The sequence below is a fragment of the Ornithorhynchus anatinus genome, chromosome 5 (genome assembly GCF_004115215.2).
Source record: "Ornithorhynchus anatinus isolate Pmale09 chromosome 5, mOrnAna1.pri.v4, whole genome shotgun sequence".
NCBI classification, from domain to species: Eukaryota; Metazoa; Chordata; class Mammalia; order Monotremata; family Ornithorhynchidae; genus Ornithorhynchus; species Ornithorhynchus anatinus.
Window position 1 is genome coordinate 25,434,573 of NC_041732.1, and position 19,401 is coordinate 25,453,973.

The 19,401-nt window shown below is 38.7% G+C and overlaps 1 protein-coding gene across 4 annotated transcripts in view; it reads left to right on the forward strand.

Moving 5' to 3' along the window:
* MCTP2 (multiple C2 and transmembrane domain containing 2) overlaps window positions 1–19,401 on the forward strand; it is a 229,837-nt gene that overhangs the window by 199,095 nt on the left and 11,341 nt on the right. For all 4 annotated transcript variants that reach the window (XM_029066580.2, XM_029066584.2, XM_029066581.1 and 1 more), the window contains 2 exons: window positions 15,761–15,870; window positions 18,621–18,730. In XM_029066580.2, coding sequence (XP_028922413.1) covers window positions 15,761–15,870; window positions 18,621–18,730 — 220 coding nt within the window. The remainder of the gene's footprint in view (window positions 1–15,760; window positions 15,871–18,620; window positions 18,731–19,401) is intronic.

Consider the following 19,401-nt stretch of genomic DNA (forward strand, 5'->3'; position numbering starts at 1 on the left):
TCCTATGTCTCCCCCAGAGTTTAGTACAGTGCCTGTCACCTAATAAGAGGGAAATAAAAACTATTATTATTATTATCATTATTATTGCTGTCATTGTTTTCTCATTTACTGAATCTGTTTTCACTTTGCCTACTAGTCTCAATTTATTTAGATATAGCAATTTTTTTTGGTTCTTTTCTGTCCATTAAAAACATAACTGGATGAGGAGTTTGTCACACACTGTTTAGCAATTGATGTTGAGCAGGGAAAGGAATAATTCACTTATTTTACTCTGAGTATGCGGCTGTGTTGTGAAACTATGCTCACATGATTTTCCTTTTCATCTCAGACATCACTTGACACTTCACACTTCGGGACCAAAATAAAATAATCATGACATTGTAATGATTAAACAAATGTACAAATGTAACTCTAGGGCAAAACTCCCTTTCAACCACCAAATCTGTTGACATATACCCCTTCAATTTGGCACAATTTGAGGCCAGGCTCAAACTCTACCTCATAAATATTCCCCCACATTAGAGATCCCCCTTTATTCAGGAGAACCTTGGAATTGTCTGGCTCAGCCCTGCACTATTTTGATCAGGAAGAGCCTCAGTGAGTTTGGGAGATAGAGTATCTTAAAGAATCAATCAATGTTATTTATTGAGCACTCACAGAGCACTGTTCTAAGGGCTTGAGAGTATGACACAACAGAGTTGAGAAATACATTCCTTGCCCACAAGGAGCTTACATTCTAGAGAGAAGACCAACATTAAATTAAACTATGGATATCTACATTAATGTTATGAGGCTGAGTGAGGGGGTTAATATCAGATGCTTAAAGGGTACAGATCTAAGAGCATAGGTGATGCAGAAGGGAAAGGGAGTTGGAGAAAAGAGGGCTGAATTGGGGAAGGCCTCTTGGAGGAGACGTGATTTTAGTAAGTCTTTTGGTGAGGAGAGTGGTAATGTGCTGTACATGAAAGTAGGAGCAGGAGAGTTGTTTGCAGTTAAGCTGATGGTAAGGAGTTTCTGTTTGATATAGAGGTGTATGGGCAACCACTGGAGTTTCTTGAGGAGTGGAGAGTTGTGGACTGAAATTTTTTTTATGGTAAAAAAATGATCCAGGTAGAGAGTTAAGTAGGAAAGACAGGAGGCCAGGAGGTAAATGAGATGGCTGATGCAATAGTAAAGGTAGGATATAAGTACTTAGAATCAGCAAATTAACAATTTGGATGGAGAGGAAAGGTGGAATTTAGAGATGTTGTGAAGGAAGAACCGACAACATTTGGTTAGAAATCAGATATGTTGGTTGAATGAAAGAGAGAAGTCGAGGGGTAGTGCCAAACTTAAGGGTTTGTGAGAGAGGGTTAATGGTGTGCCTACAGTGATGGGAAGGACAAGGTTTGGAAGAGAGGGGAAGTTAAAGAGTTCAGTTTTGGACATTTTAAGTTTGAGATATCTACAGGATATCCAAGTAAAGATTTTCTTGAGGGAGAAGAAAATGTGAAACTTCAAGTGAGAGAGATCAGGCTGGAGAAATAGATTTGGAATCAGTAAATGGTTTTTTATTGAGTACTTACTGTGTGCAGATCACTGTTCTAAGCATTGGGGAAAATACAACAGAATTTGTAGGCACATTCCCTGCCTACAAAAAGCTTACAGTCAGACAGGGGATACCGCCATTAATATAAATGAATAATATAACATAATTTATAGATATCTACAGCAGAGCTGGGTGTTAAAGGTGGGGAGAATACCATATGCTCCGAGTGCAAAGGAATAATCTGCATAGAGATGGAAGCTGTGGGAGTGAATGAGATCTTCAGCAGAGTGGGTGTAGATGGAGACTAGCAGGGGACTCAGAATTGAGCTTCGAGGGTCTCCTTCAATTAGAGGATGGGAGGCAAAGAGGGAGTCTGGAAGGAAATGGCCAAAGATATAGGAGAAAAACCAGGAAAGAACAGTCCAATGAAGTCAAGGTTAGATAATAGTTCAAGAAGAAGAAGGTGGTCCAGAGTGTTGAAGTCAGCTGAGAGGTCAAGGTGGATAAGGAGGGAGTAGAAGCCATTACAATTAGCAAGAAGATCGTTGGTTACCATTGAGAGGGCAGTGTCAGTCACGTGAAGGGGTGGAAGTCATAGTCAAGGGGGTTATTGAGAGAATTGGAAGAGAGAAGGTGGAGGCTGTGGTGTAGACAAGTCACATGAGAAATTTGGAGAGGAATGGTAAAAGGGAGATTGGATGGTAATTGGAAGGAACCTTGGGGTAAAGGGAAGTTTTTTTTAGGATAGGGAGTACATGAACATGTTTGAAAGCAATGGGAAAAAGTCACTGAAAAGTGAGTAGTTGAAGGTGGTGATCAGGGAGGGAAGAAAGGTGGAGGTAAATATTTTGATAAAGAGTAAAGGGATGGGGTCAGAGGTGCAGGTAGAAGGGGTAGATTTTGGGAGGAGATGGGAAATTTACTCTTGAGATACTGCTAGGAAAAATGCGTGAGTCAGGAGGAGGAATGGGGCACTGGAATGGAACAGAAGACATTTAGGGAGCTCACACATTATGGGTTCAATTTCATTGATAAAGTTTTTGGCAAATTCATTAGGGACAAGGGATTTGGGAGGTGGGGGAGATGGAATTTAAAGAAAGGTGTAAATGTCTGGAACAGCTGGCATAGGTAATGGGCATATGAGTCAATAAGGATGGAGAAATATTGTTGCTATGTGAAGCAGAGGACAGAGTTAAAGCAGGTGAGAATGAGTGAGATGGATGAGATTTGTGGATTTCGATTAGCAGTGCTTCACAATTTATGCCCAAGAGCAGGGGAAGCATTTGTGGAGATGATCCAGGGTTGCCAGTATGAGGTTTGAGATTAGTGGAGGGACAGGACACTGATGGCCTGGGGTGAAACAGATCTTAAGAGGCTGATCTAGACAGGACCTATATCTCTTGCTCTAGACTTTAAAGCACTATTTACTTCTTTGGTCCAAACATAGAATTCCCCAAATACCTGGTTCAGTAGTTTGAGTGTTTTCACCCTTGTTCCACTCTACCCATCATAGTTTACATATGTAGATATATATTTTATATATATAATTATATGTACATTCTCAATGTAAATATAAATAAATATCAATATACATTCTCAATTCTCAATTTAAAATTCATAATCTGGCACATTGCTATTTCTCCCTAAATTTCCTTCTGAGTGGGAGACATGAAATACTGTCAGCCTTGATGTCGATTCATATTGTTTTTATGCCATCCATGAATGTGTCTAAAAAATCTTCACTTCCTTCAGTTCCCACCCCCAAAACAGCTAACATTAAGGTCTCTGCTGTGTGTCACTTTAAAGTAGCATTCCCAAACATTAATAGCAGTTAAGTGCATGTTCTTGGAGGATATTAGATCATGTTGAAGTCTTCTCTCCCTCTTTTATTTCCTGTGTGAGATTGAAAAAAAAAATGCCACTTTAAATTTTCTCATGGCAAACAGTACATAATATAAAGTATAGTCCTTATGGTTTTTCTTTCTCCCAGTATAACAATTTCTGAAACTGAAATCTGTTCGTAATATGGCATACAAGGTCACTGTTTCTGTTTCCTATCATTAATGTGTTGTATCAAAGTACTCGCACACGGAGCTCTTCTGGATTCTGTTGCATGTTAGACATAACAGACCATGCTTCTGGGAATTGTTACACACCCTCTGAGAGATGAACTGTTTACAAATTAGAAACGCACAGACGTTTAGTTCAAAAACAGAAGAGCAGAATAACTCCCTTCCACCTAAGCTATCAATCTTGAAAATGACAGGTCTTAATTGCCATCCTCCCCCCACCCACTATCCCCCCTCGACCCCCAAATACCATCGTGGAAGACTTTGGAAGATAAAAGCCTATTTAGTCCCTTGGCACAATCTCCTCAGGAGATGAATGCATTCTTAGATTCTTGCTGTCTTGGATGTACAGTCCAGACTACAGCTTGTCAATGCTGGGGTTTGTCAGGCTGTTACTGTTTGGAACAGGGATTGTTGTGAAGTGACATCACTAGAGCACATTTTGCCTTCTTGGCCTCAAAAGATACCTGGATGTAACCTGTACTATTTTCCAGAATTTACTTGAGAACACCTACTTCCTTTTATTTCTCACTGCAGTTTTATTCTAAGATTTCTTGGGTAAACTAGTAGCTTTAGGGATTTCATGGGACGTTATCTTTGGAACAAGTCCTTAAAAGCTAGTCCAATTTTGAATAGTCTTAAATATCAGTTCATTCCAGTAAAACATTGCTTTTTCGCCAGTGCACTGAGTAGAGCCCAGGAGAACAAATAACATGCAGGTTCATCCAGTGGTAAGCAGCTGACATTTTATATCTGTGTTAGATTTAGCACAGAGAAATCTTCAGTATGCCCCTTATTTGTACGGATGGATTATAATGAAAATTGCATTAATTTTCTACACAGTAAAGGTCAGTAATTGAAACATGAACCAAGAGTCTATTGTGTAACGGTTTGTACCCCTTGCTTAGGAAAGGTCATTCAAGACAATAATATCTTGTTTTCATTCCAAAAGGTATAAATAATTGTATTAGTGCTTCTCTTTTTCCAGCTCAGCAATCCCATAGAATATTTCAATGTATGCTGTTAATATCAGTGAAAACTAGAAATCATAAGGGCACAGAGAAAAGGGTGTAAGGTGCTTCCTAGTGCTATTAGATAGAAGCTGCTTCTTGCTGATTGGTGGACTTTGGACACATATATCACATATAACACAAAGGTCTTCTACACCCCAATCTCTCCTGAACCTTTTTGACCTGGAATGAAAAGGCTTTTTTTTATCTGCCATGTTTTTCTGCTTTCCTTACAATTTGTCGTAATCTTCATAACCAAATTAAAATTGCACAGTTGGTATCTTGATTGTTTAAACTGATTATCAAAAGGCAAGTCCTGTCAGTGCGCATAGTTGTAACTTTCCTAAGGGAGATGAGTCCCTTTGTCTCTGGAACTTTCCCTACTTGTGAAATGTTTCCGGGGTTCTCTGAGTCTTCATTATAGTTTGGATAGCGTCGGTAATCTGCATGCACTTTTGGAGAGGTTCTGTGATGCTCAACCAGGAAAGCTGTGTCTATCTTGGGAGGACAGCTTTATCCTTTTGAAAGTTCAAGATTCAGTTGTTAATTTTATTAGGAGAGGGTTGTTTTTAGTGCCACATTATGTGTAAAATTTTTTCAAGGGAGCAAAGAATTACCTTTTCACAGGAAATTTCTCAGAAAAAAACTGCTTGAGATTAATTCTTGAGTAATTAAATAATTTTCTTTCTTTCTTTCCTCTCTTCCTTCACCCAGACACATCTCTATTGCATATTGTGGAAGCCATGCTTATGGATAATTTTCAAAGTAATAAAGTAAATGGTCATTTTGATTTAGCTCCTTTTAATTTGATTTAATATGATTTTAGCTCTAAATTGATTTAATTGCTAGCATTTCTACCATGGCATGTTACTTTCAAGACTTTAATAGTAAAATGGATTCTAGCCAATCCTTAATTATCAATTTATTCATGTTGTGAATGAGAGAGGATTGCTTTCTCCATTTCCTGTAGACATTTCATTGCGACATCAACTTCCTTAAAAAAAAAAAATCTTCCATACTCATAAATTTTCAAAGCAAGATTTTCCTTTCATTACCAATAGACACTGACTGGAAATTTTGTGGAAGAGGTTGTACTGGAATTTTAAAGCCCTACCTTGAAATCAAATCGGTTAATGCATTGTACCAAGAAATATAGTTGCCTTTGATCATTATATTGGCCTTGACTACCAAGATACATGCTGGGAAAACAATTCGATGGGCTAAAAATCATCAGAGAGGTTTCTGATGAGAAAATCAAAATTTGTTTTTAAGGCATATGAGAATAATTGAACGTATTTTGTTGGAAAAAATCGCCACAATTATAAAAGAGAAAATCCAGTGAGTTAAAAAATTAATTTTAGTGAATGAAAATTTAAGAGGCTTAGATCACTAATGGTAAGAATCTGATCTGAGGAGGAAAAAGGGTCAAAGGGCAAAGCTATCTTCTTCAAACAGCAGTTGTACGGGCACATGGACAAGCCATATCTGTGCACCTGAAGGACATGGATATCAAGAAATGAATAGACTAAAATTAGAACTATTCAGAGATCTATAGAAATGGAAGAACCAATAAAATAGCCCCATCCTTGATAGGCAAGAAGGGCAAGCTGTTGGCAGATGACTGTGGAAAGGTGGCAACAATCGACTTTTTTTTCCATTTATCTCTTTCAGAAGAGGTCAACTATGACCAGTTTTACAAAAAGGAAAAAAAAAAAGTATTCATTCAGCCTGACAGGCTGTCATGAATTGTAGGATATTCGTGAAATTTTCTGGTGATAAGGAATCTGTGGATTTTATTGCAAAACAAATAGAAATTAGCAGTTCAAAAACAATATGTAGCAATAATATCATCAGTGCAATAAATCAATCATATTTATTCAGTGCTTAATCTGTTCAGAGCACTGTACTAAGTGCTAGGGAGAGTACAGTATAGCATAGTAGACACATTCCCTCTCCTCATGGAGCTTACAGTTTAGATGGGGAGACAGACATTAATATAAATAAATTATGGATAATAATAATAATGTTGGTATTTGTTAAGTGCTTACTATGTGCAGAGCACTGTTCTAAGCGCTGGGGTAGATACAGGGTAATCAGTTTGTCCCACGTGAGGCTCACAGTTAATCCCCATTTTACAGATGAGGTAACTGAGGCACAGAGAAGTTAAGTGACTTGCCCACAGTCACACAGCTGACAAGTGGCAGAGCTGGGATTCAAACACATGACTTCTGACTCCCAAGCCTGGGCTCTTTCCACTGAGCCATGCTACTTCTTATATACATATGTGCTGTGGGGCTTGGGTAGTGTGAATAAAGAGTGCAAATCCAAATTCAAGGGTGATCCAGAATGGAGAGGGAGTAGAGGAAATGAGGGCTTAGTTGGGGAAGACCTCATAGGGATGTGGTTTTGATAGGGTTTTGACAATTCGGTGACTGGTCTGTCAGCTGTGAAGGGTGAAGAAATTCCAGGACAGAAACAGTATGTGGGAGAAGGGTTGGCAGCGAGATAGAAAAGATCAGGGTATAATGAGAAGGTTGGAATTAGAGGAATGAAGTGAGTATACTGGACTGTAGTTGGAAATCAGTGATGCCTTCCTTCCAAATGGCAAAAATCCTCATGAGGATTCACCGGCGAAGGCAAGAGAAGTCCCTGAAGAGTGGCATAAGGTCCAGTGTTGCACCCATAAAGAAAAAAGAGATAAGCCGATAGTGACTCAAACTGATGCTACAAAAATTACAATTAAAAACCATCAAACAATTATTTTGCAGAAAATTTGCAACCACTTAGAAGAATGTTAACTAATAAGGAACAAGTAACTTGGCTTCCTGACTAGCACATTAAGCCAGAAAAAAATTAATCATTTTTATGGCAAAGTGACAGGTCCTATCTCAAAATATCTCTATGACTGGAGATTACATTAAGTTGGGTTCTTCAAGACTCAGGCCTGAAGTGGTTCTAGGCAGTATCTTTCTAGAAGGCCTGGGCAAAGGAATGAAGGGCATGCTATTCAAATTTCATGATATTACTAAATTGGGTGGGTTTATCGACACTCTTTTAGAAGAATAGAATTATATGGAACAATTAGAAAATTAGTCCTACAAAAATAGGATGATGTGCAATGGGGATAAATGCATGTTAGCATCCTTAAGGACAAAAAACAAATATGAGCATAATGTAAGAAAAAAAATGGTTAGGCACAAATACTTTAGGGAAGAGTATGGTAGAGGAGGGGCAGGTCCTGTCCTGGGACCCCATAAAGGTCAGTAATATAAAGTTGTGACTTAAAGAGCCAACTTGATTCAGATGCTGATAAAAGGAAACAGAATGACCTCCTGGAAAGATCAGGGGCCTGGGAGTCAGAGGACCTGTGTTCTAATCCTGGCTCTGTGATGTCCTTGCTGTGTGACATTTGTCAAGTCACTCAACTTCTCTGTGCCTCAGTTCCTTCATCTGTAGAATGATGAGCCAATACCTGTTTTCCCTCCTACCTTAGATTGTGTGTCTCATGTGGGAACTGATTATCTTCTGTCTACTCCAATGCTTAGTACAGTCCTTGTCACATAGTAAGCACTTAAGAATTGTTATTATTAATAATAATATTGATAAACATATAACAGCCAAAAGGACCAGAGAGAGCTAAAAAATAGTCCTTCTGAAGCACTCTGTTCAGATTTGGTCACAATTTCAAAGAGTATGTGGAGAAATAATAATAATAATAATAATAATAATGGTATTTTTTAAGCGCTTACTATGTGCCGAGAACTCTTCTAAGCGCTGGGGGAGATATAGGGTAATCAGGTCGTCCCACGTGAGGCTCACAGTTAATCCCCATTTTACAGATGAGGTAACTGAGGCACAGAGAAGTTAAGTGACTTGCCCACAGTCACACAGCTGACAAGTGGCAGAGCCGGGAGTCGAACCCATGACCTCTGACTCCGAAGCCCAGGCTCTTTCCACTAAGCCACGCTGCCAGTTCTTAAAGATGGAGACAAATTAGTTATATAAGGAAACACTAAATTAATTAGATCAGTTAATATAGAAAAGAGAAGACTAAAGGATGTCTTTTTAAAACTTCACTGAAGTAGGTGAAAAGTGTTGACATGAAAAACACTGACAATTTGTTCTAAATGGGTATAAAATTGGGTGCTGCAACCTAAGGCTTGGGAGTCACGTCCGGCCCTCCTTGGAACCAGAGGTGGCTCCCAAACAAGGAATGGGGGTTGAGGGATTGAAAGCTACCCTTCAAGGCCTCAGGCTAAAGGGGGAACTCACTAAGCACCCCTCAATGCTCAGGGCTGCTATTTCACACAACACCTCTGTACCAACCTATTTAAATTCATGGCAGATTAATTAATTCAATCGTACTGATTGAGAGCTTACTGTTTGCAGAGCACTGTATTAAGCGCTTGGGAGGGTACAATATAACAATAGACACATTCCCTTCCCGCAGTGAGCTTACAGTCTAGACAATAATAATGGTTGTATTTATTAAGCACTTACTTTTTTCCAGGAAGTGTACTAAGCCCTGGGGTACATACAAGATAATCGGGTTGGACAAAGTACCTGTCCCACAAAAGGCTTACAGTCCTATTCCCCATTTTACAAATGAAGAAACTGAGACACAGAAGTGAAGTGTCTTGTCTAAAATCACACAGCAGACAAGTGGCAGAACTGGGATTAGAACACCACATCCTCTCTCTCCAAGGCCCATGCTCTTTCCACTAGGCCACAGATGTCCAGGGCTTCTAGACTCTGTCCTGCCCATCACCAGAGAGAGCAGGAGAGCCAGCAACCTCAGCCCCCCGGAAACATTGGTCAGCAACAGACAGCCCCCCTAGGGCCAAGTCCTAGAAGGCTACAAACCTAGCCCCCTATTCTGGTCCCTGGGGATTTGCAGGAGCCCAAGGGACTCCACAGCCCCAGTGGGATCATCCTAAATTCCTAGAACTCTCCATCCACCCTGTGATAATAACTGTGGTATTTGTTAAGCTTTTACTATGTGCCAGACACTGCATTGAGAGCTGGGGTAAACAGAAGATAATCAGGTTGGACACAATTCCTATCACATGGAGAAGCAGCGTGGTTCAGTGGAAAGAGCACGGGCTTGGGAGACAAAGTATTTGAGTTCTAATCCCTGCTCTTCTGTGGGACCTTGGGCAAGCCTCTTAATTTCTATGTGCCTCAGTTACCTTATCTGTAAAAAGGAGATTAAACTATAAGCCTTACGTGGGACAACCTGATTACCTTGTATCTACCCCAGTGCTTAGAACAGTGTTTGGCACACAGTAAGTGCTTTACACATACTATAATTATTATATGGGGCTCGCAGTTTTAACCCCCATTTTACAGATGAGGAAACTGAGGCACAGAAAAGTTAAGGGACTTGCCCAAGGTCAAAGAGCAGAGAGGTGACGGAGCCGGATTTAGAACCCAGGTCCTCTTATTCCCAGGCCCAGGCTCTTTCAACTAGACTTCGCTGTTGTAGCATTTATAACAGGGAATCCTCACCCCATTGCTCCCAGGGAAGGAGGCCTTTATCCTTGTTAATGCAGCTCAGATATGTTGGTGTTACAATAGGGAAGGTGGTTATGAGGCTTGTAAACTATTAGATTCACATTTAAATTGTTACATTTATGTGTTTAAATTGTATAATTGGCTCTTTGCAAAGCAACCTCTCATGCATTCATTAAGTCTGGATCTTCTAGACTGTAAGCTCCTTGTGGGGAAGGAACATATCAACCAACTCCATTATATTGTACTCCTCCAAGTGCTTAGTAGAGTGCTCTGCACACATTAAGTACTCAATAAGTATGATTGATTGATATTTGGCACAAAATGTTATTGCCACCTGCTGTGAAATGTCACAGAAGAAGAAATATATTGAAATTAAATCAGGAGAGAGTTTGCATATAGCATTTCATGTTTCTAGGATGACTTCCAGATTTCTTTGATGGCTTCTACTGCTTAAAAAGATAGGTAATGCATTTCTAGTCTACTTCTCTATCACGAGTCATTCATCTGCCTCAAAGTAGGTTACTTGGAGTTTTATGATTTTCAGAGTTTAAGAATGTTACTTAAATTCCAAAGTCCACAAGTGTTTTGTAATCAGTCAATCATATTTACTGAGTGCTGTGCACAGAATGCTGTAATAAACACTTGGGAAAGTACAATATAGCTATATAAGTTGGTAGACATGTTTCCTGTCCACAATGAGCTTACAGTCTAGAAGAGGTAATATAGTATAGAGTAATATACGGACAGTAATATAAAGTAATTATGGATATGTACTTAAGTGCTGAGGGGCTTAGGGAGGGGTGAATAAAGTGAGCAAATCCAAGGGCAGGGGTGATGCAGAAGGGAGTGGAAGAAGAGGAAATAAGGGCTTACTCAAGGAAGGCCTCTTGGAGTAGATGCCCTCAGTAAGACCTTGAAGGTGGGGAGATTAATTGTCAGATAAGAGGGATAGCCTTCCAGACCACAGGCAGGAAAGGGGCAAGAGGTTGGCACTGAGATGGAGGATATCGAGGTACAATGAGTAGGTTGCCATTAGAGGAGTACAGTGTGTGGGCTGGATTGTACTAAGAGATCAGTGTGAGGTGAGGAGGAGGGGGAAAGGTGACTGAGTGTTGAAAAGCTGTTTGTAAAGAGTTTCTGTTTGATGTGGAGGTGGAAGGACAGCCACTGGAGGTTCTTGAGGAGTGGGAAAACAAGAACTGAATGGTTTTGTAGAAAAATGATCCAGGAAGCAGAATGAAGTATGGCCTGGAGTGGACAGAGAGAGAGAAGGCAGGGAAGTCATCAAGGAGGTTGATAACTAATCAAGGCAGGATAGGATAAATGCTTGATTAACGTGGTAGCAGTTTGGATGGAGGGGAAAAGGCAGTTTTTTATGATCCTGTGAAGGTTGAATATACAGGATTTAGTGACAGATTGAATATGTAATTAGCAGAAATCATTAAAAATAACTTATTTCAGTTAGGAAGATTTTTAAGTTACTAACTATATGGCCAGGTCACCTTGGAATATCCTCCTTTAAGAGAATAACAATCCACTTTTGCAGGAACCCTATAAATCTAATTTCTCATTGACCAGAAGTTTTAAAAAAGGCTCCCTTAGATTAGACCTCCACCTCTGAGTTATCCCTCCACCATTTTCCCAAATTTTTGGTCACTATTTGAAATAATAACCTATTTGGTTGTCTTTCCTTTTCACTGTGGTGTTTACGGTCCATGTCTTAAAAGCCTCAGAAAATGCTTCAACACTTGTGTGGAGGAGTCCCATTTTCAGGTAGATGAACCAAAGATAAAAACACACAGAGGGAAAGTTACACAGCATTTTTTTTTCCTCCCCAGGGGCTTTAAGACTATTGACTTTAGTGGGATTAGGTTTGAAAGTGAAACCTTTAAATGAAATCCATTCATCAGAGATGAGTGAAAGCTCTAAGGATGATCCCTCAACAGTCAAGATTTTGCCTTAAATGAAATACGTTTTCACAACTACAACAATTCTTAATACTCATGAATGCTTGTATTTTTTATTAAGACCCTTCTGTTTATACCTAAAATCCTGAAGAAGTACTAGGAAAACATTCTTTATTTTTAGGTTCTGATGACAATATGGTCCTGGGTTATCTGGGGGGCATATAAGGTTTCCTTGAAAGTTTAAACCTGCCCACAGGCTACTTATAGTTCCATTTTTTTCTCAAATGTTCCAGGTTTTTCATTCATGAATTGTCATTATTTTTCCATTTATCATTTTTCGTTCCTTGTACTGCTTGTACCCTCCAGCTTGATACCAGATGAGTTTCCTGTTGTTGCCAAAAAAAAGTGTTGATGAATACCAATTGTGTGAAAGTTACATGTGCAGTATGTGAGGGCCTCATAATCTGCAGGAATTAGAATAATAATAATATCACTTAGAATTGCTATCAAAGTCTAAATTCTCAGTGTGCTTGTTTCCCAAACACTGAATACTACTTAGTGAGAATGTTAGAAATGGTCCCAGTCATTTATTTTTCTTTTTCCCCTGTCCTAATAACATTCACAGTGAGTTGACAGAAATATATACAGTGTTGTGATAGGAAAATACAAAGCTAATTCCTGATGCATTCATCATGGAATCCCAAACAAAATTTTCAGCACTTAGGTTTGGTGTATTATGGTCTTGTTCATTAGTACAGATGCTGGGTTTTTTTAATCCTAACCAAATATCCCTTCAAAATCTATGTTCTGCTAATTATATTTGATAATTCTTCAACTGTTCATTTGCACTCAGTTCTATTATCCTGGGGCTTACTTATTTATGTATTTTTGATTTACTCCATCACAGCCACTGTGAACCTGCAAGAATATATTCTTGTTTTAGAGTAAATTTACATATATTGATTCTTAGTCCTCTGGATATTACCAAAAGTACACTTAACATAGAACTTGGGAATGAGTTTTGTATCCATCATCTTGCCCGTCCAAGTTGAATAGACATCATTTGACAAAAACTACTTAATATTTAAACATAGAAAATTTATTTTTCCTCACATAGTTAATCTTGGGTGATATGTCTCTGTTTTTACTTAGACAATTAATAGAGTAATGAAGGCTTTTCTAAAATCAGGACATTCAAGAAAGATTTGAAGTACGGTACTGATGGTATAATTAACTCTCAGTTGTAAATTCATTTTGATGGTGTTAATTCTTGCCTGGAGGCTCAAAACTAGTTTATTCCACCTACAGGGCTGTAATCATTTCAAAATTGAGAAGGGAAAAGGACTTGAAGATTGGATTCTTAAGTTTTAGAATAAAGATTATTGGTAAAAACAAGAAAGTCAGTCATGTTTAAATTGTAAATAGTAGTAGGGATTAGATCTTAATTATGGTGTGTTTAAACCTTTTCCATCATTTAGCGGGTTACTTAATATCTCACTTGAGGTCATCAGAGCAACAAAATCTATTAGAAAGAACTAGGATCTTGTAAGTTCTTTACATAGGAACTGGGGAAGAGGGAGCCATAATTTGTTTATCAAATTTACTGAGAACACAAGTTCTTTTCCTATTGGAAAGTGATTGAGGTAATGAATGGCAATAAATCTGATTTCTTGATTTTTAAACTCACTATTTCATATTTTATAACATTCGGTGAGGTATGACATAACACATAGCTGCCTACTTCCATATGATGCTTGTGTGTGTGTGTGTGTGTGTGTGTGTGTGCCCATATATATGTGTATGTATGAAAAAAACCCAACAAAATGAGCAAGGGATGACAATGTCTTATGTTCTTTTTAAAAGTATAGGAATCCATACACTTTGAAACACTATTATTTACTTCATGTTACTTGTTAATCCGTATTTAGTCTTGGCAGGTTTTTACAACCTTTATTCCTTCCTATGAATATTAGATTTACTCAACTGAAAGTGCTCGATAGATATTTTGATGCTGTTAGAAACAAAACGTGTGATACTTATTATGTCTTTCAGAATGAATCAGTGTTACTTTTCTAAGAAGCTTAGTTGCTACAACAGATGTAATGTTGTGTTTGTTAAACTGTGTTATCACCACATTTTCTAGTTCAATCTGAAATGTGTAAATAAAGCCAGCATGATGTAGATACAGCTGCCAGATGAGGGCAGCAAGCCTTGGGGCAGCAAGTGCAGACTTGTCGTGGAAGAGTTTTATAATCTCCAGTTCTCCAAAGAGTGGCCAAAACAATGTCCTTCTAGAACTAATGAGCCTCAGCACTCTTAGGTGGTATATCCGAAGAAGGCTTGCATTAATCTTCCAAGCTTGACCTTTTTACCAGCCTTAACACATTTCCCAGTATCATCCTTAAGCCTTCCAAACTTTATGAGGCAGAAGGGGGTGATAGTGCCTAAGGATCTGGCACACAGGTGTGAAGCTAATGACTTCTCCACCACCCCATGGTCTTTTTTTCATGGTATTTGTTAAGTGCTGGGGTAGGTACAAGTTAATTAGGTTGGACACAGTCCCTGTCTCACATGGAGCTCACAGGTAAGCATTCTTAGCTTGACCCATCCCTTGGAGCCCAAAAAAGGCTGAAGGTGGAGCCAAGATGGCAGTTTCATCTCTCCTGTTACTGGCAGGATGCAATCCTTAGTCCAGTACTGGCAGGATGAAATCTCTAGTCTGACCATGGGCCAACTAATGTCCCTGTTGCCCAGGTCATGGGGCTGGATCGGAGGATCTTCTCCTCCCTGACATCTCTGAAGGCAAGCCATCCAGAGCCGAGGCTCAGCTACCTTCTCTGGTGCTGTTTCCTGCCCATTGTCTTCATCAGTGAGAAGCAGTGGTGCTTAGGGAAGAACATCCCCTAATTCCATTATTACCATCTAGGCAATAGGTCCAGTGAAAACATGCTGGAAAGTAAGCTCTGTGAGGGCAACACCATGTCTCTTGTAAATTCAAAGTCCACTGATGACATTGTAGATAGTAGTTGCCTAGAATCAATAATCCAGAATGGGTGGAGAGGTTTAAGATTAATAAAGAGAACAATAGATGATAAAATAATGGGAAATACGAAAGTCATTCAATTGTATTTCTTGAGCACTTACTGTGTACAGAGCACTGTACAGAGAGCTTAAGAGAGTACAAAGTAACAATAAACAGACACATTCCCTGACCATAATGAGCTTATAGCCTAGAGGGGGAGGCAGACATTAATATAAATGAATAAATTACAGATATGTACAAAAGTGCTGTGGGCCTGGGAGGGGGGTTGACCAAAGGGAGCAAGTCAAGGTGGTTCATCAGGGAGTGAGAGAAGAGGAAAGGAGGACTTAGGGAAGTACTTTTGGAGGAGATGTGACTGCAGTGGAAAGAGCACGGGCTTTGGAGTCAGAGGTCATGGGTTCGAATGCCGGCTCTGCCACTTGTCAGCTGTGTGACTGTGGGCAAGTCACAACTTCTCTGTGCCTCAGTTACCTCATCTGTAAAATGGGGATTAAGACTGTGAGCCCAACGTGGGACAACCTGATTCCCCTGTGTCTACCCCAGCGCTTAGAACAGTGCTCTGCACATAGTAAGTGCTTAACAAATGCCAACATTATTATTATTCAATAGCACTTTGAAGGGAGGAGAATATCTTTGTGAACAATTCTATAAAGAGTCCACTGAAACAGAGTGTTTTTTTTTCTTTGCAGGAATCTGAGAAAAAAGGGCTAATTGAAAGATTCTACATGGTCCAAGACATTGTCACTACAGTGCAAAATGTCTTAGAGGAAATCGCATCCTTTGGAGAGAGAATTAAAAAGTAAGTTTTGAATATTCTTGTGGAGCTTTGAAATGCTAGGATAATCCAAAGGGAAAACATCTGAGTTAACAAGATTGTATTATAAGAGAAAATGAACCATGTGAATAACAGGCAAAAATATTTTTGAGTAAAACATTTTAGGCTTTGAATGTCTCACTGCTTGAAGGTAATGTACTTGAATAATCTCTCAGATTGTCTTGAAGTTATATAGGAACTATGGCTGCTCAAACCATGAATGTTCTAGATTAAAGGATTCAGTGCACATGCAAATTCACTTCAGTTATATTGTTGTATACCTCTCTTTATAATGTGAGTACCTATCATACACTGACAGAAGAAAATGTGGACTTCTCCAAAGCTACTTTATATTAAAGCTAAAATTAAGGTATAAATTATTGGTAGCATTTTACCCATTACCAGCACTTTTATTTATTATTCTGTTAAAATGATTTCCTGCTAAAATGTATATTCAATTCATTTCTTTTATTGGATCATCATAAAAACCAGGCTTTGTTCTCATTAAAAATCATCGATACCATGTTTTCTCATTAAACAAGTACCTTAATGTAAAATCCCTCATTTTAGTTAATATATTAAACTGATAACAGTTGGATAGGATTAATGTCTAATAGGATTTGTATTCCAGTTGGATATGTTGAGCACCATATTTCATTGCCATCCAAACCAGAGCACTGTTGACTAAGATCATATGGCTCAGGAATGCCCTTTTACATTCTTTACTGAACAGTTTCCAAAGCAGGAGGCTAGCGTTTCCTGCTTAGTGAAGCATTAGTGAAGCTTTAGTGATCAGGATTTGTGACTACAAATAAGTGCACTAAACCTAATTTGCACACAAAATCTCTGACTAGATGTTGTAAATACAGTCTCCTGGGTCTAAACACCCCACTTTTTGGCCCCACTGCTTTGTCTTTGCAGAATTAACCCACACTGCCATTAACCAATCTTTGCCAAAGCTTCCTGTCAGTAGCACTTGTCTTTTGGTAGTCAATCAGTCAAACATGCTTGAAGACTAAACTCCAGGCATCTGTGTTTCACTTGAGTGACTGACCTTGGAGCCCATACCAATCATATAAGAAGATAAGATCAGGACAGAAACAGTGAAATGGCAGTGATGAGGAGCCTCAGCAACATGGAAGAGGCTGAGAGATTCCATTTTTTAAGGCCTTTAGTGAACAAGCAAGTGTATTTGATTGAAAAGGATGGTTTAAGAAACTGTAGAATGAGAAGAGGAAGATTGGGTGATTCAACATACTTGCACATCTACCAGTTCTTTGGGGTTCTACTCTGTCCCACACAGCTGTGGTTTTCATATCTGAAGCACATATTTCGGGCCATGAACAGGGCACTGTTCTGACCAGCTGCAATACAGGAAGACTCATAGTGTTCAATTACCATTAATTCTTTTGCTATTCATTATGATAACTGTGACCTTAAAGAATCTGTTGGGCATTGAAGTGGGATGTTATATGTAATTCCATAGGAATTCCATTGTAATTCATGGTTAATGTACCAGGAAAATAGTTTCCCCAAACTTTGGACAAGTGAGTGACTGATCTGAGCAATAAATGTCACCAGTCCAAAACAAAGGGAGGTGCAGTAGAGCAAACACTGAAGCTTCAGGAAAAGATAGGCATAAGGGGGAGGTTGCTGTAAAAGCCTCCCTGCCACTGCTTGCAACGGATTAACCGAGGACTTCTATCCCTACCTCCATCATTACTTCCAGGATAATTTTTTATATGGTGAAAATATTAGGTTCTGTGTAGCTGCACGGTTGTATGAGTGTAATAGGAACATCTGTGAGCCTATTTTAGTCTGGGCTTAGACTGTTTATTACAGAGCACTAGAACATGTTTTCTAGGATGTCTAGGAGGGATAATTCATTCCTTATTCACAGATGGTATAGTTCCAGAAAAGAAAAAAAAACTCATGAAGTATTATGTACACTTTACTCCTATTATTTTTCTCTGATGTGATAACAGCTGATGATACAAATGTACCATGTCCTTCCTTGGCCAAGTGTTTATATTTGTTGCTTTTCTTAAACCTGCAAAGGGGCTCTTTTTGCTTCACTTTGTGATGGAGCCCTAACCAGGAAGCCCAACATCTTTAAGGAAAGGTACCCCGCCTTTTCTCCACTCTCCTTGTAGGATGACAGGTGTGCAGTCTACTGAAGGTATTGGTTTTTTCAGATCTGGAAAATAAGCATAATGCTCTACAGAGTTGTGAGTTCCTTTGATTGGAGAAAGGCTAAAGGGTGTCTCTCTCCTGAATTTGAAAACCTTTTTCATGTGCCTATGGAAGGGTGTGCACTCTGAGTTCTTCAAAAGGACGGTGCTAGGCAACTGTCAAACCTCAAGCTGTCAGTAGATACTCATGAATCTGAAAGTGTTCACTTGATTTTCTTATTTGGGTTGGATTCACAGTAACCTAGAGTCTTGTAGCTGAAAGGATCCTCAAATCCAAAATGTCAACCCAACATTCCACTTAAATATCGAAGACTTTAGTTGCATAACCTGTTTGCAGTTCTATTCAGTGTTTTGTTCTTTAGTGAGTGATTCTTTAGTATAATTCTGCTTCAGTGCACAGTAATAACCAAAGGCAGAGTGCTTTCTTCTGATTCTTAGGACAGAGTTAACAAGATACTTTCATTTGTGAGAAACTGAAATAAATGTCAAATTACTTTGAATGATTTTAGGAAATGTTTTAATCTTTTTTTCTTTATTTTAAAGCACATTCAACTGGACTGTTCCATTTCTCTCGACTCTGGCCTGCTTAATTCTGGCTCTAGCCACTGTTGCCTTGTATTTTATACCTCTGCGCTACATTATTTTAATTTGGGGTAAGTTTTATGTGGTACTTTTCCAGTAACAAATAGCCTAGTAAGAAAGCAGTCTCTTATTTCCAGAGACCATAAACTATAAATATGCCATTACTGTCAATCAAATACAAATCTGGGAAAACACTTTAAAACCAAGACACCTAAGACCACCCGGTCCATAGGATGAGAATATAATATGCAATTGTATATGTATTTTCCTGCTACTATTTTTAAAAGAATAAAACTCTGATTTTTTAATCTTCATTGTCACATTCAGGTTTCATAGCAATAAATGAGTAGAATAAAATATTCTGAGAACACCAAAGTCCTGCCTTTCTGAAATCATCATGGTTAAAACATTAATGAACATCTGTACTGGACTAGGTTCTACTGAGGACATAAATTTATCTCTGCATCCTCCCAAGGTCTCCCTCAACACAATTTCTGATCAAAAAGGATAAGCAAAAAGCCCCTAAAATATATTTAAGTTCAGAAGTATTTGAAGAAATTATCATTACCCCTGTAGTTCATGCTTCAAATAAGAGGAAGTATTACTTAGAACAAAAAAAACCCACAAAAAAAACAATCCAGGGTTTTCTGTTTCCTTTGGAAGGGAGAAAGTAAAGAATTAGCAAATCAGCAATAAATTTTAAGACTAATTTTAATTCTCTAGGTGAGGCCTGAATGAAATG